We start from the raw sequence: 24159 nt of genomic DNA, 5'->3' as shown, positions 1-24159 counted from the left end.
TTAACATTTTGATAGTTTTAATAGTTTCATGATTTTGTTAAATTGTTACAAACTTATTTACACACTACAAAAAGATGTACAAACTAATTTTAATATTAATGGAGTGAAAGAAACGTTGAGAGATTCATAAATATAAAAGTAGACTGTAAGTAAATGCCTACGTTGAAGCATTATTTAAATAAATTACCTATTTACGTACGTACGTACCAACCTATTTACGGCAGAATTTTATTAAGTTCAGTTCCAAAAGATTGCACTCTAGCATAGCGAATAGAGTATAGTTAAATTAAAAGACAAGCAGATTATTTAATTCGGGAAGTAACAGTGATAAGCAGGGTTCATTAACCGCACACCGAGTAACGCGTAATCAAATATTTAAACAGCTTCTAGAGACTTGCGATAAATCCATTAATAAGTCTTTTTTCTATAACAATGAATCGTTTACACTATGACATCGGGTACTTACTATAACTACCTACATAATTGTTTTAAATTATACTTATGTGCCACGTAGGTAGGTACCCATTTGCACATTCTTGCATCAGTGTGGTACCCACCTTTAGTACCTTTACTAAACTTACAAGATCAGATTAATTTGTACACTTTTGATATCGCGACGTATAAAAACGATATAAATATCTCTCTAGCACAGCCGTCTATAGTCATAAGTTGTATTATGATCCGCAACCATCTCATGAAATTTCGAGGGTGTATGATATTCCTTCTAAGAAAGTAAAGTTACCGTTTAATTTTGTTATTATATCTCACTTCTGAATTTGAATGACTTCATAGAAGAATGATCACTTTCAATATAAAATAAGTAATAGGCTAGTTTCCAACTAGTCAAATCAGTTACTTTACTAAACGTCAAAACATGAAATTACTATAGAAATTGTATGAAAAAGCACACGTGACGTCATAGAAAAACTTAATAAAATGTCAGACTTATTATTACGTTTTTCTTGATTAAATATCATAAATAAGGTAAATAGAAAAAAGAAAATGTTTTTCGTTAGTTTTAGATCTGTCTTTATTTAGTAATCAGAATTTCATAATGTATCTTGAAACTAATACACGACCCAATTCTTTTTATAACCAAAACCCCTAAAACCCTCATAGAAAAATCAGCGAACAAGTCAAACCCCGTTCTTCATTTGTTTCGATCGCCGCGTAGTAAGCACTTAGTTCCCGCCTTTTCTGAAAATTATTAGTTAAACTAAAACATTTTCAATATAAATAGCTAAATAAACATAACTTTAATACCTTACTTGACAATAAGCATCTATATTGAGTTTGTAATCATGTATAGTAACGAATAAACATGCGTCTCGTTGATGTCTTTTATAATAAACTTTACTGTGTTTACCTTGGAATACGAGCACAGCTGGTATTATGTATTTTTTTAGTATAGGCCTATAGGCCTGATAACAATGGCTTTCGTTAATATCTACTACTGAGAACTATGATTCGTGATATCATGTTTCTATGTAAATAGAATTCAATTTCAAAAATATCTTTAAATTCAGTAGGTAACATAGTTACACTTTGAATTGTAAATTTTACATACCGAACGTCTCATCCGCCTAAAACTACTGCAGCTTCTCACAACCTGTACAGCCGGGGAATAGAAGCTGCAAGAAAAACCTCGGCACAGGACCCTAAACGTTCTTTAAAAATAAATAAACGTAAAATATATTATTATACAATTGAATAATTTAGCTGACTAATATCTGTTCTCAGACAGTTAATCCCATGCATTCATATATTCTAAAAAATCACTAACTTTTTTGCAAAGTTTCTGTTTAACTACTGTCTTAAAACAGTTGAAAGATAAATTCTGAATGTCAATTGGAATTTTATTGTAAAAACGTATACATTGCCCCTTAAAAGATTTAGTGATATTATGTAATCGACTGACTTGTAAAGCAAGTAAACTTTTATTCCGGTTATTAACACTAAAGATTTAGGAACTGTGTCACAAATTACTGATAAATAAGTTCTGATTAGACTATCAGACAGTTTTTCAATGATTCACCACCAGCAACACAACATACCCCGATAACTCTATAGATAGAGCTCTATTTTCTTAGAAAACATTACCAATTCAATATTGGCATTCAACTGAATTAGAACGGTTTCTAATTTGGCCTCGTGTAGAAGGTCCTTAAGGGTGAAGTATATATTTAAACTTCGTCCTTAATGTTCAAAATAAATATTGGATCGACTTAGTGGGTTTAGTAATAGGTATTAAATTGGTGTCGTGTTTTTCGTTATCCTTTACACATAGTGGTAATCGTATACGTCAGGTTTTTGATCCTTACAAACATATGTAAGACACGAATTCGAATCTTGCTCCAGGATCGGGAACCGTATTAAAATACTAGACTTGTATTGGACTCTTTATTGATAAATGTTTGTTGTTTTAGAAGTAGGTAAGCTCGCTTCCTGTAAGAAATTAAATTAGTAACGCGGAATTATGATTTTTTTACTTTGGAAACAGAGATCAATAAACATTTTATTTAAAATTAAAAAAAAACGAAAACAAAGAGGAAAGAAGCAAAAAGATAAAACCGAGGGTTTTTTCCTTATAACCTTTTAGCTCTTACAACAGTTACTTTATGTCCTTTCATTTACTTTTTATCAGCTTAGAAATAAACGCTTAACTCCCTTCTCCAAGACTAAAGTTGTCAAGATACAGTCGCTTTAGAAATTGTTGCGGAAGGAAAACTTAACTAAATAAAGGCAAACATTATTTAACTGTAGGAGCCGTAGTAATCCAGTTGGAAGAACGCTTGACTCTCACTGAGGTCGCAGGTTCGAATATAGCATGGACCTAACCCGATGATTTTCGAATTAGGTTTCGAAATCAAGTTTGGATTATAAATGATTATCATGTGCTCAGTAGTGAAAGAAAACGTCTTGAGGAAACCCAAGTTCCCGAGAAATGCCTCTATCCCCGAAGTCGTAACTAGAAGAGACACTCCTAGCCAGCTATGTTACATAACATTTTTACTATCATTTATATGGACCGGTAAACCGGTAAATTTGTACGTACTTATATATTTTATCCTCGGGTTATTTCACCTTATGGTGGAGAAAGTCTTTTTAGCGACAAGGACGTTGATTGTACTTCTTTTATTGTTGCGCAATAACTTTAATAAAAACAAAAGACAATGTACACGAGTTTCAATACAACATTTTATTTCAAAATATATAAAATTGTATGTCACATAAAAATAACAATAATTAGCCACCAAAATATCATTAATAAAATTAGTTTAATAAATAATGCCTGGAATAACTAGGTTGTCATAAAACATACAAGTAATCGAATAGTGTTGTCATAACATGATTTCACCCTGTTGACAGAAAGTCAAGCATAGATAGTTGGTGTTGATCCCAACAGACGACAGACCTAATTTTATTTTAAGTTATACCTTACATTATCTTATAATCTGCTGATAAGGGTAATTCATATGCTAAAAAAATATGGAAACAGAATTGTTAAAAAAAACCTTTACGTTTAATAACGTTGGCGTATAACCCGACATAACTAAGTTAACAGCATATTATGTTAAATGAATAGCATAGAGGCGAGATGTCTATTGGTTTTCTACGGGTTGTTGTTCCATTCACTCATTCATTTTAAAATTATCAGCTAGCAATCAGAAGTCTCCCTGCTTTTCGGGGGATAAAAAAGGGAAATATAACTTAAAATAAAATTAAGAGGTGTCTAATGGAATCAGCACCATTTTTATTTGTTATAATAGGGACTGGACGGAGCTCGCTAGTGACCGCAAAAACTGAATAACACCCACTTATAAATGAAAAATAACGACTTGCATTAGAAATATACTGGGTGTTAGTGACATCGTAACGAATACTGAGGGGGATGATTCAGACCATGATTCTGAGTTAAAATCAAGTGGAATTTTCCGTCGCAAAATTCATGTTTTTTTTTAGTATTTTTTTAATTATTTTCAATTCTATACTTTTGTGATCGAAAATTCCACTTGATATTAACTCAGAATAATGAACTTAATCAGCCCCTTCAGTATTCGTTACGATGTCACTTACACCCCGTACCAGTACATACAGGTAGCCATACAAGTAGGTATGGGTGTTAGTGACACCGTACGAATACTGAGGGGGATGATTCAGACCATGATTCTGAGTTGATATTAAGTGAAATTTGCTGTCGGAAAATTCATGAATTTTTTGTTTTTTTTAATTATTTTCCATTCCATACTTTTACAACGAAAAATTCCACTTGATATCAACTCAGAATCATGGCCTGGTTCATCCCTCAAAGTTTTCGTTACCATGTCACTAACACCCTGTATATAGGACAAAATGGCCTATTCCAATGTTGGTATTCCCCTCAAATAATGAGATGCTTCCGTTTAAGATCGAAATAAGTATACAAAGTACAAGCGTTGATATTAGAGGCTGGGGTGTCAGTAACAAATCGACTTTACCTGAAGTAACTATTTAGTAACTCTGTCTCACGCCCGTGATACGTACAGGTCAAATGACGTGCGCGTTTAAAACGATATTTCTTGCGTCATTGGTACAACCTTTTACTACCTCCACATTGACCCTACAACCTTGAGACGCAAAGATAAATGAAATACATGCAAATGAATGCATTCCGTTCATGGTGATATGTCCCAACGTCACATGCATAGAAATAGGATTTAATGACACATATTAAACCTCATATTGTAGTTGTAACAAGCCCTTGGTTACTCCTCGAGACTTTTCACTCACACAAGAGTAACGCCTTAATCAACATTACAATTGTAAGATACAGTTACATTTCGGTGTTCACTGCGTCACCACTATGAAGCTTTATAATGTCTCTGATAAATTTGCTCACACGCTCTGCAGTGTACATTGAATTAAAAAGGTGTTTTATAATCGTAATGTTTATTAAATGGGTCTCTGGACTCAGTTGTGTATTGCTCACAAAATTTTTGAGTATAATAATGTCATCAACCACAAACAATTTAGAATAGGCAAAAGTTTTCCTAGCTCCAATATTTTTTAGTGAAAATAATGAATCATCTAAAAATAACAAGGGCATTCGAAATATTTCAAATAGGTGTATAAACGTAGACTAGTCGTTTGAATAAAGCACCTATAATTTTAAAGGGAGTTGCACAACTACTAGAAACAAACAAAGTTATAATAGGTAATCAAAACTGCTTAAAACACATACCTAAATAAAAATCGTTAAATTTTGTCTTGTCTATGTCTATATCCCAATAGTTTTCGATACTTATTTGATTTGCGAATTTCTGCAATAATGTTACTTATAAAATCCATTATAAAAATATACAAAAAAAAATGTGACAAGTTATATAACAATGAACTAAATGTAAACACGTAATATGTATAGAATACAACAACAGTCTTACTGATACTCGTAAATCACACATTGGAGATTAGAAATGTTTTGCTTAATAACTAGATTTATAAATGTAAAGACACATTGTGCATTTGTGCATATAATAATAGGTATTTGTAATTCAATCACAAGGTATTTAGGGTATAAATTTGTCTTTATGTAAATCAAAACAAAAATGTAACGACACCAAATAATGTTTCCAACATCATGCTACATAATGATAAGCTGGTGCTTCACATAAGATGACGTTCGTCACAAGTAGCTCTTACTGCGCTACTAATTAACGTCATAACTGCAATGCAGGCTGCAGAGTTACCTACAATTATTGGATTGACGCACATTACGGTCGAGTAGGACAGATTAATTATTCTGGACTACTATACTTACAATTTTGATGGTTGAAGATCTGGTCAACTGTATTTGTTTAGCGTGTCCGTTCAAAATATAGAATACTTAATGTTAAATAACACTGATGCGACCGAAATCCATTAATACTAGATAAGGGAGAGACTATAACTCTGCAAACTAAACAATGCAATGGCAAAAATATGTTATTTCATCATAGCACTTCAATATTTGTTCAGTTCTTGTCTAATCTGTATACTAAATTTAGGTTAAATCTAAAAGCTCCACGGATTTTATAACGTTTAAATAAGTTGAAAATTGATCAGCCGGATCTGCATAACAACCGCGCTTTTCCATTTGAGCGCTTCAACCAATAAATTATACGAATGCTATCTACGTAGATGGACGTCAAGCGGCTATTGGTCAAAGGCCTCGATATAATTCGCGCCGCGGCGCGGTTATCGTGTAGAGCCTACAGGAGCTAGTTTTGACACTACTTAGTCGTATTAGAGATATGTCGTTTGACTATAATATTGTTCTAATATTAACATTGTTGTGCAGTAAACCGAACCCGCATACAAATGATAATACAAAATACTGGCCATTTCTATATCTCCTCGCAATAGATAACGATATCAATGCAATTGATTACTCATACCAATAGCAAGTGCTCGATAATTTACTAGTGGAAATTAATATTATGTAATAGCTGTAACTTCGAAGTAATCCCCAAGTATACTTTGTCTCACAACATTAATATGTAAACAGCTGACTCATAAGTTTGAAACCGTGTTACAAACAGACACGGGTCATAGTCTCATAGTGAAATAATCGCCCCACAACCACAACACGTAATATCACAGCATGTGTGATCACTCAAAGTTTACCCAGAAAGTTTTAGGGATGCCGGGCTGCCGTAGGCATTCCTTCCACGTGTCGGAGTATGCTGACTTCTCATCTACAACTGCCCTGCCGAGTATATCCTTCTTCGACAAAGTGTTTGCCTTACAACCCAAGCTGATGTGTATGCTGACTTTGTTCAGGTTGGCTTTGAACGCGCAGAGCTTCACGGTGGATGTCTTAGGATCCCATCTGGCTGAGATGGTGGGGGCAAACTTGTCGCTCCTCCAATAGCATTCCGCTTTGTTAGCTTCCAATATTGCCGCCTTTAGGTACAGCATCGCTGGAACGCAAAGTTATTTGTATAGTAACAGTGTCATGCTCAAGGCAAAGGAAGTGAAATGGAAAATTCAAAAGGTTTAGTGGGAGATCTCTCCTTGAATTTCACAGTATAATAGTTTTGTTTTCTTTACAAGTAATAAGTTAGCGTATTTGGTTTAATAGAAAAAATACTATAAAATTGTATATATTAGATATCTCATGTTCTTCTTTTAATCTTATTATTCCCTGTTGGACTAGTTACTGGGTGAGAACCTTCAGCGCTCCCCATTTGTCCGGCCAAGTAGTTAATGCCATCTGCGGCAAATCTACGGCAATATAAGTCAAATAAAAAAAATGTTGGGCTAGAACAGATAGATAGTTAGATATCATCAATTTATTCTTCAGTAACTAATTCCAATTTTAAATCTTTCGCCATTATATATAAATTTCTATATGTTTGTGGATTAATGTGGGATACTTAAAAGTCTATATTATGTAGGATTACAAATTCAAACCACGCACAAGAAAACTAACGTGTAAGATTCAATAATCTTGAAAAATACGTGAAGTTTTCCTACCAACTCTCAAACAGCAGTGTGGAGTGTGCTCCCATTCGGTTGATTAAAAGGAAGTCTGTTCCATTTATAAGTAATGGGGTGTTTTAGTTTATGTGTTATTCTTCATTCTTACCTTAAGGAATATCATAAAATTAACAATATACACTGTCCTGCAAAACTAAGTACCTGCTACACTTTTATATTTTTTCTAAATTTAGTTTTATTGAAATAATTAAAAAAGTGCAGTACTTAGTTTTGCACGCCAGTGTATATTTAATGTGTGTGCCGAACATTGCAAATGTTAGCTGCTATTGGGAAAAATATATCATAAGCAAACGTTTGAAAATGTACTTAATTAGAATAGGTATGCATCATAATTATATCCACTCAATCATTTGCCTTCAACGAACTGTAAGTAATTTATGTCTGAACCACGCTCTGGTAAAACAGTTAACTAATTGTACTTGGTAGTTCTACATTATTATTACTTAATGGCAATTCTATTATATTTCAACTGAATTTACTCAGACTTAGTGTCTCTAGATCAGTCTAAATACCAGTATTGTACGTAAGTATCTAGTATTTACTTATCATCTTACGCGCGATTCAATAATATTCTGTAAGTACTATTCAGTAGGTGTAAAGGTTTATTATTATTGATATGAGTGAAGTGGTCTTACACAGTTTCTGTTATTTCTACGGAAACCTAATGTAAGATGAACTTCTGTTTATAGACAGAATTCAGAAATATATATTTATAATCATGTGCTATTTTTCCGCATTTGTATCCGCGCAGTGTATGAATGGCTTTGTACCCAAAAGTAATATCACACACTTATGAAATTATTATATTTTAATCTTATTAAATTAATATTACACGATGTTTGGCCGCAACTTAATATGATTTTTCATTTATCTTTCTTATGAGACATATTCCTCCATATGAAAATGTCCTCATGGTTCTTGTATTTTTTATATATTTGTTTGGTATTTTTTTTTATGAACCAATTAAATTTTTATAAGGTTACTGAAGACGTAAAATTTAAATGTACAGTTTATAAACTAAGTTACGAGTCGTAACTTTTAAATTAAGAATTACGACTCGAATTTTTCTTGATTATGGTATTAGCTAAAAACTGAGCAGCACTACGGTTTTTAATGTACCCCTGAGGTCTTTCTTAGCTTTAGATATTTCGAAAGAGTTTGAGTAATGAATTTAAAACCTGACACGCATTATGATGAGATACATTTACTAATGCCAAAAGGGACTAATTTATTACCTACTTCGAAAAGGAGAGATCATCAAGTCGTCTACATTATATTACGTGTCTGTAATAGTGTACTGTGGGATGTATCCCACGAGTGACTATAATTGTAGAAGTCGATGGAATTACGTCACATTGAATGGACAATAACAATATATAACACAAACAGCCTATATCCCACTGCTGGGCTCAGGCTTCCCCTCAATCGGCCGGAGGGGGTATGGAGCATAATGCATGCTGCTCTACTGCGGGTCAAAATAACACTGATCCGACCGGAATCCATTAATACTAGATAAGGGAGAGCCTATAACTCTGCAAACTAAACAATGCAATGGCAAAAATATTCTTAATTTTATTTCATCATAGCACTTCAATATTTGTTCAGTTCTTGTCTAATCTGTATACTAAATTTAGGTTAAATCTAAAAGCTACGCGGATTTTATAACGTTTAAAATAAGTTGAAAATTGATCAGTCGGATCTGCATAACAACCGCGCTGCGCGCGGCGCGATTTCCATTGAGCGCTTCAACCAATAAATTATACGAATGCTAACTACAGCATAATGCATGCTGCTCCACTGCGGGTCGGAGGAGGATGCTCAAATAATGCTCAGGTAACAACTAAATAGTAGGTACCTTGAACATTATTAAATTATTTTTGAACTCGTATAAGAAACACTCCATTGCATTGTAATCGTACAAGTACTCACTCATTACAAGTCAGTTACGTACCAACGTGCGTGCTCAGTCTATTTAATTTAGGGTTATACTCGTAAGACCATACATTTAGTTCGAGTGACGTTTGTTCGAAGTGAACTCTCTCCTGTTTAATAAGCAAAGAGTGTTCACGAGCCATTGGAGGGCCGTTACGCTAATGAAGTACATTTCTGAATGTCCACGTCGACTTAATATCTTTGCCTAGCTAGAGTTTTTGTCTATAAATACGTCGTAAATCGTACTATGGAGGTCACACGGCAATCTATTTTTTATAAAATGCGCATACTTAGGTCTCGTTTATGTTTTTGTTGTTGTAAGTCTTTGATTTTTGTTAAGCTTGCGTGCATGTTTTCCATTATTTACAATAGATTTTAATAAAATTAAAATGTATAGGTACCTAATGTATTAATTACAAGAATATTTTAACTTGAACCAAAAATAAAATATAATTTTCTACTTGAAATGTACCATAAAACAGTTTTGGGTTATTGGGGTATACATACATACATAAACTGCCTATATACGTCCCACTGCTGGGCACAGGCCTCCCCTCAATCAACCGGAGGGGGTATGGAGCATACTCCACCACGCTGCTCCTATGCGGGTTGGTGTAGGTGTTTTTACGGCTAATAGCCGGGACCAACGGCTTAACGTGCCCTCCGAAGCACGGAATCATCTTACTTTTTCGGAGAATCAGGTGATTCAAGCCTGAAAAGTCCTTACCAAACAAAGGACAGTCTCACAAAGTGATTTCGACAATGTCCCCATCGGGAATCGAACCCGGACCTCCAGATCGTGAGCCTAACGCTCTAACCACTAGACCACGGAGGCTGTTGCTAGACCACGGAGGCTGTTATTGGGGTATAATGGATTAAATAACCCATTATATCAGAAAAAATCTGAGGCCATAAAATTATTAAGGAAAACTAAAAGGAAAAATTTAATACTTAAGAACATATATCATAAAAGTTTCGACACTCAAAATAACATGCGCTAACTTGTAATTTAGCTTCTAGAACTCTAAGTAGGACACCCAAACTGACGTAAATAGGTAACAAACTAAGTAAACCTCTTAAATGAGTCCCCAAGTCAACAGATGTACCAGACATTTCATTATGCTTACGGAACAAATTCATAATACTCTAAACCTACATCACTTTGTACTTTTAGGTATAACACGTACATAAACTCACGCCTGTTTCCCATCGGGGTAAGCAGAGACTATAGAATTCCATAAAAAAGGTTTAAAGGTCTAAAAAAGGTAAAAAAGGGGTTTTAGGTATAAAGGTCCTTATTTATAAAGTAACAAACATAAACTGGGTAAAAACATTCTAGAGTGATTTACGATTTTACTTGGTTACGTAACTTACGATCAGGTAAGATTGTGAACGAACCTAATTTTATACAAAGGATAGTTACCTACTTTATATTGCACTATAAAGGAGATCGTTGATATAAAATAAGTTTGCAAATGAAGACTCGTGAAGTAATAGTGAGTACAAGTGTAGAAAGGTGGATGGTGATGCAGCCGGGACCAACGGCTTAACGTGCCTTCCGAAGCACGGAAGAGCTCAAGATGAAAACTTTTTTATTTTTGTGGTCACCCATCCTATGACCGGCCTTTGCGAAAGTTGCTTAACTTCAACAATCGCAGACCGAGCGCGTTAACCGCTGCGCCACAGAGCTCCTCAATACGATTGATAATGAGTATACGTGTAGAAAAGTCAGATAATGCTGGTGGTTTACCTTTGAACTGCTCCTGTTCCTGCATGGTCTGCACGCTGCATCTCAGCCGGTTAATTGTCAGCTGCACTATGTCGTTCAGCCCGTCTTCACTCGCCGTGTACAGCAATGTCACTTCCAGTTGTCCCTTCTTGTTTTCTCTCTGTAGACATAATTATAGAGGTTTATGAAACTCACAAGAAAAAAGTTCAAATAATATTATTTTTAAATAGTAAGATTCTTATTCTGATATTATTGCTTCTTACGTTGCTATGTTTGAGGAGAGAGGCAAAGTAGATCACAAAGGACAAACTGCACGTGTAATAATATTCTAATAGATCCGATATCATTATTTTCACAACTGCGGTTATCAAATTTCATAAACGGCATAAACGAAGATTTCTTCAAGATAAAAGCAGTTTTAAGAGTCATAAAACTATTTTGCACGTACGAAAGTTACAAATACGTTACAAAGTAAATAAAGTTTCCTGGAGATATACCTACCTAATTACATAAATAAAGTTGATAAATAGCACTAGAATTCTGCAAAGATTAAGTTTTTACAACTTAGTGCAAATGTCCTTTGCCACATGCAAACTTTCTTGGCTCCTAATGCGCCGTTTATAACTCTATCAAGATTTCACAGTGTCTATAAGGAGATAATGCATTGCTAAAGTATGACGTCAGCACAATTATGGACTTCAACTGGGATGGGTCGAGGTCAAACCCGTTCTATTGTGGGCGCGTAGGTACCGACATACGTGCAAACCCGACGTGTAGGTAAGATTCAATCGTCAGCCATTGTTATATGACTCATAATCGGATTGTAACACTTAATAAAGAATATAATTTTGATTCCCACGGAAAATCTTAACATTAAAACCACGGGTGACTGCTTATAAGTATGCAATTTAGACAAAACTTAGAATTACAATAGATATGTAGGTATATATCTGTTCACTTGTAGTTATATTATTAATAGGCATATTAAATGAGTCATACAAAATGTGTTTGTATATCGCCTACTCCAGAAGGAAAAAAAATACGAATAATGAAGTCACCAAATACAGCGCAAAGTATTGCGCCGTGCGCTGCGTCGCGCCGAGCCGTGAAACGTCGTAAAAATATCGTTAAAGTCGTCTGTTAATCTGAATTCAAACATATTATAGCTACTGCAGGGAACTCGTAAAAACAATTGTATGATTGTTTAGTCCAGTTTGATACTAAAAAAAAAATCTTATCATATAAAAAATAAAGTCAAATAAGTTTCGAAGCCAACTGCAAAATACATCAACGATTTCAGAAACTCCTTGTTTCACGATGGTCCAATGTTGATTACATCTAAATAATAAATAGGGAATTTATGATGGGAGAATACAGTTCAAGGGGTTCTGTGCAACATTTCGTGAGTGGGTACCTAAATAATTAAACGTTTATGTAAATTAAGTCGTGGTTGATTGATCTGATAGGGATAATAAAGTTTGCGTAACTTACCCTGGCATCGTTGCTACTGGTGAGTCCGCTTGCTATAGCGTTAATTGGTCTCCAAATATCCGGAGTTCCAATCAAGCCATTCTTGAGATCATTCTGAAATAACTTGGAATCAAAGTTCCACGTGGCTGCTCCTACCGTTCTGCGTTTTTCTAATATCGATTTTTGTGCTATCGCTTCAACTTTCGTAGATTTGAAACTGCTAAATGTTTTCTCAAGAAAACCCGATTTCGTTTTAGGTTCTTCCTGATCCGTCACTTTAGGCGTCTTTTTTGCATCTAGCGTTTTACTGTTACTTTTTCGTTTGTCAGCATCTTGTTTTGGAGATTCTAATATAGCGTATATGGTTAGGGACAAAAAATGGCCCGCAAGTTGGTTCTGAAGGTCGATGGTTTTTTCTGACGACTTCTTTGTTGTTTCTTTTGGCTTCAAATGGAATTTGAAGTCTTCGTTCCACACAGGCCATGAGCTCTCTTGTAGGGTTGTCTCAAATTTGCTGTCGCCCGGAAAAACTTTGACCTGAAATGTAATGAAATATAATGGACCATCAATTATACTGCGCTAGCAATTACGCATAGAAACATAAACTAACCAGCTACGTAATTTAATATAAATAAATATTATTTGAAGGTTTATTTCTGCAGTGAATCTTGTTGGTATACTAAAATAGATTTAATCGGCTCTTATTGTCGGTACAGAGTGTACAACCGGATCCATTGAAACCGATCGACATTCCAACCTGCGAATGCTACTCATATCGTAGTACCTATGCGAACAAGTGATCTTGTCTTGACAAAGATTCCACATACCTTAGGTATAATAAATTACTCCTTCTCAAATACAACGATTCTACATTTTGTTACTCCAGAAAGATAGAAGGGTGTCCTTAAATAAAACAAGTCCTCTGTAAATATAATTAAATGAATTAATTGAATTATAAATATAATTAATTTTAGTACAGAGGACTTGTTTTATTTAAGGACATTTTCATCCCTTCTCTCCTTAGCATTAATTTAAATAGCTATATTGCAAAGTTGACTGAGGAATGTAATTATTTGGACGGTGAAAATAAGATTATGTTTTGTTTATAGAGACGTGTCGCGTTTCGCGGAGATTTCAAACATACGGAAATGTATAAGAGCGTTCACGAAGAAGCATAGTCGCTAGCATTGATGTATAATAATATGTTACTATAGGTCCAAACGTTTGATTGATGTGATATGCCCTCGATACCTCTCCTAAACGAGGTATTAACGATTAAATACTGAATGAAACCGTGACAACATCATCTCCCTAGCGGTATCTCTTCTGTCACAGGGTCGGCTTCCCTAACCTTAAGATTTGACAGGTCCGGTTTTTTACATAAACGACTGCCGGTCTGGTCTCAAACCAGCTCAATACAGATTAGGTCACATATCCCCGAAACGCATTTTCTGGGGAATGTAGGTTTCCTCGCGGTGATTTCCTTCACCGCTAAGCATGTGACATTTGAGATCCGAACATGAGTTTGAAAACAAATTCGGAAATCATAGGTTTAGGCATCGTGGTATGACGGTAACATTATAAGGAAATCATAAATGGCTAACTATTACCCACGTTTTCATCTGCGTAGACTTTGCTCTTACGGCGGTAAGCACGTAAGTCAGTCCTTGAAAAACACCTTATGTTCACCTTTGTGTTTCCATATATGTCTGGCGCGTTTTCATCGAAATCGGTCAAGTGATAAACGCGTGAAAAAGTAACAGACAGACATTTACTTTCATTATCATAACATTAGTTTTGTACTTGCACACCAATGCACCGTTTTTTGACGTGACTTATTGTAGATTTGCCTTAAATGGCATTAACTACTTGGCCGGACAAATATGGAGCGCTGAGGGCACCCAGTCACCAATGTACCCATCAACTTGATATGTTTACTAGAAACGTAGACACAACATAATAACTAAACTTAGATATATTCAAGGCCAAGGCTGCAATGAATAGGCACTTCTTGATAATCGAGCATCTCTCAAATTCGACCGATTCATCACATCTATCAAGAGAGAGGAAATTCAAATGAAAAGACATAAAAGCGACGCATAAAATATTTAAGGAAATGTCTTTTAAAAATAAAGACGTCTTTTTTGAATAAGTTCATAAATAAAGTTTCATCCGTAATTCCTATTTAGGGTAGGTACCAGTGTATATGACTAAAGACATTATTTTATCGGACTATACATGAAGCTATAAAAGTAAGGACGTTATCAGGACGACCATTACTGAAGTGTGAAGACTGAAGACGTCATTATACCGGATTCTACAAAGAAGAAAAAGAGAAGACCAAGTGACCTTTGCCTGCCCGAATGGGCAATTCGAAAAAAAAAATAGGTACCAATGTACGTAGAACCACACTGGTGTTCAGAATAATGTCCTTAGAGTTGTTCTTTAAGTTAAAGCTGCCAGCGTAATGACCACCTTCCCACCGAGTGCTTCGGAGCGGTCTTTTTGACTAAACCTACCTGTTAAGGTCGACATGAATTTTACAATTTTAATTATTTAGTTATAGTAGGTAAGTACTTTATATTAGTATAGAACGTGACCTCTCCATTGACTTCAACGACTTGTCCGGAATTATAAGTCGCACAGATTATTAAATCAATACCAAATCATATTTTTTTTTCTATATCGGTCCTTGCCCATGCGTGAGACGAATTTATATTTTTACTAGCGGCTCGCCCTGACTTCACCTATGTAGGTAGGTACAATTTTATCCTTCTGATTTTTAAAGTAAAGCAGATCTTCACAGATTTCCTTGTTGATATAGGTAACTATTTTTATTTTTTTAGCTGTAAGCAAATACCAACAAAGATTTGTTTTTTTTTTATTAAAACTATGTCAGTAATCTTAAAAGGTTTCGACGTTCAACTACACGAAAGATAAGCGAGCGATAAAATTCAAGAACATTAGTGTATTCTTTGATAAAGAAAATGATAAATAATCAATGACAAAATGCGTGTGTCGTATGCGATGACATAATGTCGATTGCTTAGACAAATTGATAAGTCGTTCGTCACTTGATAAGGAAATTTTAACATTGAACTTACATGTAGGGAATGCAATCCCGACTTGAGATCGCAAATTCGAGATTCCGCGGGATTGGTAATATGAATCCCGCGAGATCTCGAAATTTTCTCTCGAAATTGATCTCTTCTAGTTCATAAAAAAAAATTAAGTTGACAACGACGAAAACTGCTTGTTTGTGATAGTGAGTTTAATTAAACCAAAAAAATTTAAAGAAAACAAAAACCTTTATTCTTCAATATAACTAAATAATTAAGTTTTCTTTAGAAAATTAAGCAAGATTTGGCGAGATCCACAAGATCTGTACCTCCTCCTTTATTTGTTTCATAAATACACACATACATACATAAAATCACGCCCATAATCCCTAATGGGCTGGACAGAGCCACAAGTAATCAAAGACAAATTGCAGCCACTGTTACGATGTCGTAAACTGGATATGATGAACCTTACGTTATGGTGATAAAGGATCAGCCTATCGTCCATAACATTAGTCCATCATGTTAGAGGAGACAATCCCTCTGTCGGATTTTACGACATGCGGAAGACAAGCAGCTGAACGTGTAACGTGTATCATAAATGTTCTCCTAAAAGTTGCTACTTATTAATACTTTTTAAAGAGAGGTATTGATGTCACGTTGTTATGTTGAATGTTTTCGACAAAGTTATTGTCTCGTAGAGCTCTTTTTAAGACAAAAACTAGTTTCTAAATAGGTGCCTGGAAGTGATTGCTACCTAGTAATACCCTGTTGTACTCTGTGTATTTCTCTTATTAGTAAATATGCAATGAAGTAGGTACCTATTTGTTATGGCAGTTTTATGTAGGTACCTACATACCTACCTAATTAAAACTTATCTTAATATTGATAGTATGTTTTTTGGTTTAAGGAAGCGATACTACCAAGGAATGTAAAGCTGGAGGGGTTAAAAATGCCACATCGAAACAATCTAAAAAGCAATATTGCAATTTGACATTTGTGCATATAAAAATAAGTGCGCAATGCAAACAAATATCATATAGCAATATTAATCGTCCTGGTACATGTAAATAGGTATGCTATAGGTAGGTACTAATAACTATGTCAACTTGCTCGAATTAGAACCGTCTTGCCAACTCCGATTAAAGTCAACAATAGTAAATAATTTGCGTACAGGAATCGGTTCAATGGCGACAAACATTTCATGGTAATTTAAAGTCACGTTTCGGATATTTAACCGTGAACGATACTCTAAGTATGCACTTGAATTTGATAAAATATTTGTACGTCAAAATTACTGATAACACAAGTCCCTACTTATACTATACAGAGTGTTAGTGACATCGTAACGAAAATTTTGAGGGATGATTCAGATTCTGAGTTGATATTAATTGGAATTTCCGTGAAAACATAAAATTTTTCATAAATTTTCGGCAGAATATTCCACTTGATATCAACCCAGAATCATGGTCTGAATCATCCTTCTCAGTATTTGTTACGATCTCGCGAACACCCACACGCCCTCGTATGGCTACCTGTACGTACTTGCATGGGGTGTAAGTGACATCGTAACGAATATTGAGGGGGATGATTCAGACAATGATTCTGAGTTAATATCAAGTGGAATTTTCTGTCTCATAAGTATATAATTGAAAACACAAAAAACATGAATTTTCGCGGCGGAAAATGCCACTTGATATTAACTCAGAATCATGGTCTGAATGATCCCTCTCAGTATTCGTTACGCTGCGACTAACGCCCTGTATTTTTACGCTTAATATGTAGAAACGGATAAAATATACTTGAGTTATTTCTACATAATGCATATACGTAGGTAAGTATATAAACTCACGCCTGCTCTGTTTATTAGTTGTAGACAAATCCACAAGTTGTTGAACTAGCGGCACGCTATTATGACCCTTTTGACATAATAAAGTGGGTACGGTACAGCAATTCGCTTCGTCAGTATAATTATATCTTAATACAAAACTTGATTAAGACAATAAAGTAAAGCTATTTGCTCCTTTAACCTGCCCACCTAGTTATTAATCAAGTATTACGAAACTTGATCTGCGGGATACCCGTTAAAATAGCCATACAGTAATTCCCCAAGGCCAAGAAGAACAAAACGAAGCGCAAGGGCGGGCACTCTACACACCCTAACTATACAAACCCTAACTTTAAAAACTCTACATGTTAGGTAAAATAAAAAATGTGGCTTGGCCGTTTCGCTACCATCACAGAAAACTATTTCATGTCACCATGAAATTAATACAAATAGAAAAAAAAAAAACAAATTTATTTACTGCTCATTATCATCCTGTTGAATAGCTCTAACGAAACGGACAAACCCCATATTTCACCTAACATGTAGAGTTTCTAAACTTAGGGTTTGTATAGTTAGGGTGTGTAGAGAAGCCTGGCTCTACATGAGATCTGATAACATTGCGATCTATAATAATCTCGTCTTGGCAAAATTTTACATGAATATATTTTTGTTGGGATAAGTATAATACAAAACTTGATTAATACAATAAAGTACAGCTATTTGCTCCTTTAAATTACCTACCTAGTTATATCAATTATTACGAAATTTGATGAGCGGGACAAACGTTAAAATGGTCATACAGCAATTCGCTCCGTCAGTGTAATTATAAGTATAATACAAGACTTGATTAACACAATAAAGTAGCAATTCGCTCCTTTAACGTGCCTGCCTAGTTATTAATTATTACGAAACTTGATGAACGGGACAGACGTTAACACGGCCATCTCGTAGTGTGTGTGTGTGTGTGTGTGTGTGTGTGTGTGTGCTGGTTCAGTAGCGAACTGACATCCACTGAATTTAACTGTAAGGGTTTTAGACGAATACTTACCACTACTATAACTGTAATAGGTAATGAATGGTTTATTAATACATCCACAAAGGTCCTCGTCGCGCGTTTTGCGACCAGCTTGGGGGATGATTTATGGGTCGAAATGTTCGAATTAACGACAATCCTCACTAACACATGGCTCGTGTATTCACTTATCCAAAAGGACGTTTAACATGAGCCCTTACCATGACGTTCCGTCACGTAAAGGGCTGTAGATGGGGCCCATTCATCGCCATATAGGTACGAGCAGTTTCTTATATTAATGATCATTATCATAGTTATGCATTTACACTTTGTCTTCAAAAGTATATACTTACCTACCTACCAATATATAAATATACGATTGTATCTCAATCGATGATATACGAAAATAGGTATATATAATAAATGTGACGCAAAAACACAATGAATCATATCTCTACATTTTTTACCTTCAGGATCTGAATCAAATTTGATTATTTTCTAATAGGCAACAATGCCGTTCGAGAATCGGTCGAGTGAACTCGTCGATTATATTTTATTATTCAATACTGATTTGAAGTCTAGCCATGAGGAGTGTTCACGGGTGCATGTAATGTGCTGTATCGCTCTCACGCAGTCGCCGAACTGTATTAGTTTGACTTGTTTTACTTCACACGAGGCAGTATACAGTACGCACAGGTGCCGTTTACATACTTACAAAGAACTTATAATTACCCGCGCGCGATTTCGTCCGCGTGAACTTCGATTACACGTGCTAAGAACTCTATCGCCTTTCTTTGAAAATATCGACCTATCCCAGTAATATACTGTCATGCCATTTTCATACAATTCGGCCCAGCAGTTTAGGTATAACAGACGAATAGACAGACCGTCACTTCCTATTTAAAATTTTCGTATGGATATACATACGTGTCACACTTGCGTGTACTAATCGCAAACGTAACGAGGAATTTAGGTAACCCACAGAACTCTCTTTTGTGTCCACAAAATGATAGGTAGGTACAACGGCAGTGTTACGCCATGAAATTCCATACTTTGACCGACTAGAAGTCCGCTATGGAATGTCCGTTGTCTACGTTGACCCTTCACGAACCGTGTACTTCCATTTAGTTCGTCTTGGCAGTATTGACACACTAAACTAGGCAGGTGCAGGCATACAATTGACGCCAATTTAGTTGCCCAACATCCGTGAATTGTAAATTTTAAATAGCGAGTCGATTTACCTTTAACCTTCCTAGTATCCAATACTGGTATTGTAAATTTCTTATAGGTGTACTGATACCAACCACCTTACAAATATAAAATAAACCAGGGATTAACGTGGGAATCTCAATTATCATACAATTCGACTGAACTTTGCTTGGCTGTCAAATACTTAAACCCACGTTCATTCTTGGTTTATTTTATATTTGTAAGGTGGATAGAGTTAATGTATAAGATATAATAATAGGGATTTGGATAAGATTTTGTCTATCTTGTGTATTGTGCTTGTCTCATTGCAAATTGTCTTTTAAAACTTAAAAGTGTGCCTCCATAAAGATTATGAATGAGACTGTGAGAATGGGTATATTTTATGTATATAATAGGTATACTACGTGTTGCTCTATGGTATACTATTACTAAAGTTAGTTTAACTGGTAACCTGTTTAGTTCCCTGTAGTAAACCTCTCGTAGTAAGTAACCTATCGTAAATTTCAAGTTGGTCTTTTGTTCTAGGTAAGACTGCCCCTGAGGCAAGACTGAATATAGATAACTTTCTTGAAGATACGATCGTCCTATTTTAAAGCAGATCAAAAGGATCTTATATTAATTAGGCCGCGGTAAGCAAGCCTTTTCAAAGAAGAGGATAACGAGCTAAACTTTTCACATACGTTTGTAAACCACAAATATCTATTTTATATCACGAAAAGTATACCTACCTACCCAAATGCTTAATGCCGATCAGCGTTGTGGAGTACGTTCCATACCCTCTCTGGTTGATTGAGGGAAAGCCTATGCCTAGCAGTGGGATGTATGTAATAGGCTGTATGTTATGATAAATGTCTAGAATACTTATTGAGATCTCGTCTGGTCCTAATGATGGTATACGCTGTGAAACCTGACACTATAGAAATATATAGAGGAAGGGGAAGACCAAGAAGAGCTTACATGGAACAGATTAAAGAGAAGGCGAATGTCGTGTCTTATAAGGAAGTGAAGGAATTGGTCTTTGATAAACAAGAATGGAGAATGCTACATCGACAAGAGCGTGGCTCTTAAATTAGTGATGATGAGGCATAAAAAGTAAATTGTAGTGACAGGTGATCATCTTGTCCATCCATCCATAAAACAGCTTATAAGACGTATTCAGGTAATAAGCACCTAAAAAGCACCAAATAAAAAGGGTATGTAGGTAGGTAAGTTGTATAAGTACAATGCCTCTCCCTGCAGGATTATGTTTAGTTTTTCAATTCATTTATTTTATTAATTTGATTTTTTTTTTAATTTAAGTACATTTAATGTATTGCAATAAAGAGATAAAAATAAAAAGTTATAAATAATATTGAAATAAATTGTAAATTTGATTAATTTAATATTTTTGTATGTAAACTTTCAGTTTCTCGTAAACGTAAGTGGGTGAAGCATTTGGTTTTTATAACACACACCGGTGCTTAGGGAAACTCATGGATGAACAGGATGAGAACCCGATGACGTAATGGGTGACACGCTCGTGCCAGCTTGACAAAAGCTGCGGGTCAAGTCCGAGTCACATCTAGATTTAATTTCCTCCTTGTAACTAGGTGCGTTGAGAACTAACTCAACCTACTACCTATTCTCATTCTAAGAATTAGGATGAACGAGGTAATCCATCTTACATGTGCAGTGAATGAAATGTCATGAAGTCATCAATGAAACTTTTGTTTAGAAATACTTTAAATTCCGATCACTTCTTAATGGGGTGGGCAGTCATAAGTAATTTAATTACAAAATTTAAAAGACAACTTGCACGTTTCTATGTTACGAAATCATAAGCTTAGGTGAATTATTATGAATCGTAGGGCAATAGGTCCATCATGTTAGGAGGGATGGAACCCTCAGTCGGTTTTAAATCGTCGGGAAGATAAGCACAGAAACAAAATGCTTAAAACCTACCGAAGCTACTTTAAAAACTAGTGATGTGAGCCCATGACACACAAAACGTTCATAGATACCTGTAGGTAGACAGTTAGACACAACAACTCAACCTTTAAGTAAGGTAACTCCCAGGAGAGCATCTGGCTCTGGTCTTGGTACTTAAGTAAATATTAGGCGTCTAATATAATTATTTTTTTACAGAGCCGGGCTTAAATGTGAAATGGGTTTATGTAGGTATATTGGACACGAAAGATACGTTCCACATCATACTATAACTTGTGTTGAGTTTGAATACCTAAACATAAAAAGTTAGTTACGTGTAGTTTCTGTAAATATCGCGTCGATAATATTTACGTGTCCATCAAACAGTGCGCTCCAAAAATAAGCGCAACGCAATAATAATTACGGAATCTTCTAATTTGAGGGTTAAGGCAAGTTGCAAACAGTTTTGAAAAATAACAGTGCAGTGATAAAAATAATCCTATGAGATCGGCATAAGGTGCCATATAATATTTTTATCACTGTCTATAACTGACGTTTTTCGTAAACATTTGTTTTTCGTAAGCCCCTGTTTATCAAAACGAAAAGCCCATTTTGATTTATATTAGTCACCGTAGGAGAACGGTTGCAGATTCCAATATTTGATAACTAGAGAATATGGCAAAATTTCGGTACACGCGGGAAATAGATATTTCGGTTTTTAACACAAGGCACCTGTATGGTCGCAAATATCCGTTCCGGTATGATGAACTATCTCTTTGGGCAATGGTCTGATGGTTGACCTGTCACCATGCGTTCATCATAAACAACACCATTCGAGATATAGGTATAAGTATCTAGGTAGGTAACAGAAGTGATTGCGGTTTGTCTTAGGTACCTACCTATAGGTATAGGTATAGACCACTAGATGAGTTGTGATACACTGGCTTGCTTCTCAAACGGGAAGCGCCGGGTCGAACCCCGGTACCAGATTTTCGCCAATTACTTATTAGGTAATTAATTTTAAGTGCAGTTTGTCACTAACACAGTCGGTTTGACCATTAAACACGGCGATATCGCTTACCAACTACCGCGTTGGTCTAACAGAAAGCTCGGTGAGGTGTGGGTACTTAGTTCATCTTGCGATGGGTGTAGGTACTTACCTCTGACTATCCCATTGGAACATACCTAGTCATCACGTTATGCTATGTTATCTATAGACCTGTTTCTATAATAGTTTGCACTATAAATAAACTAAATCCTCGTCTGCACAAATGACAGAATCACACTGAGCAGATCCAGTGGCCCCAATTACGAAAACAATTAGACGGATGTTCCGAGTAGCCCCAAGCCAGTGGTGAACGCTTTTGTTTGCACGTCAGCCGTTGTTTGAAGATTCATTACTATTAATTTGAGTAGCTGTGGTAGGTACCACCACCAAATCGACTTTGCTAATTGAAAGCTGTGGTAGATAAATAACGCTATTCAGACCAATTAATAAGTATTAATTCAATCTTGTCAATTTACACGAACTGTAGGTACCTATGTAGGTAGGTAGGTACCGTGCTTCTATTAATCAACATTTTAACTCGTTAGTTATCGTTATGATAAACTGTTTTTATTGTTAGTGACATTGCGTCACTATTATTCGTGTATTACAAAAAATAGAGTACGCGGTATAAGGCTGGGCCACCTATCAGATAGGTATTTTAACAATTGAATATATAGGTACGTTATCTTGGGGACGGCGGACGTTAAAAATAGATATAATAGTAGGAAGTTACCTTAACGAGGTACCCATGGGCGCGACTCAACCCAAACAAGGACGGAAGGTGCCGGGCGCCGATAACGGTCACGTACAGGTTCTTGGTGAGGGGATGCAGGGACAACTTGAACCCAATCTCAGGCTCCAGGCTCCCGCTACCCGCCAGCTGACCATCCCGGCTAGAGTTCAATATATTCTTCAATTTGTTAAGTGAAAACGCCATCGCAAATACTACACCGTCTTCACAGCAGTATCACGCACCCGACTAGCATCAAACCGGTTTTAATGAATAATTAAACACGCAATGCAATTATTACTTGAGAAAACTCATTGCCTCTACAAGATAGCGAGTTCTTATTCACATTTTATGTCATTCACATGTAACACTAACATTATTTGAACACGACGATCGTAAGTTTATTAAAACACCATTGTGCTACCGTGTATTAGACTTAACTTGGTCAATTTGAGACCCGTGTGTGGCGCGGTTGTCACTCACGTCCCGATATCAAAACATACACATATAAAGAAGTTTTATCGGTGGCTTCGTATGAATGGGGGAAACATTCGGCCCTCTCTTTCTTATTCACCGTTGTATTATGTACACTGGCGCCGGAGACTACAAACAATCGTACACTGCGATTTAGCAGCGTAGCAGCATTAGTTATCTCAACTCTTGACTAATACAACGCTGGACCGAGAGATGGCGCTATAAAACCAATACTTATAGATCCC

General features: G+C 35.6%; 1 protein-coding gene across 1 annotated transcript; it reads right to left on the bottom strand.

Annotated features, from left to right (window-relative positions):
* Positions 1-3176: 3176 nt before the first annotated feature.
* LOC126366874 (uncharacterized) lies at positions 3177-23977 on the bottom strand. The gene is made up of 4 exons (XM_050010207.1): positions 23444-23977; positions 12671-13186; positions 11201-11339; positions 3177-6938 (listed from the first exon to the last, which is right to left on the bottom strand). Exons 1-4 carry the CDS (start codon positions 23645-23647, stop codon positions 6628-6630), a joined length of 1170 nt encoding a protein of 389 aa, XP_049866164.1. The 5' UTR covers positions 23648-23977; the 3' UTR covers positions 3177-6627.
* Positions 23978-24159: the final 182 nt, after the last annotated feature.

This window comes from Pectinophora gossypiella, chromosome 5 (assembly GCF_024362695.1).
Source record: "Pectinophora gossypiella chromosome 5, ilPecGoss1.1, whole genome shotgun sequence".
NCBI classification, from domain to species: domain Eukaryota; kingdom Metazoa; phylum Arthropoda; class Insecta; order Lepidoptera; family Gelechiidae; genus Pectinophora; species Pectinophora gossypiella.
The sequence above is the reverse complement of the archived record's forward strand: the minus strand, read 5'-3'. Positions and strand labels throughout refer to the sequence as shown.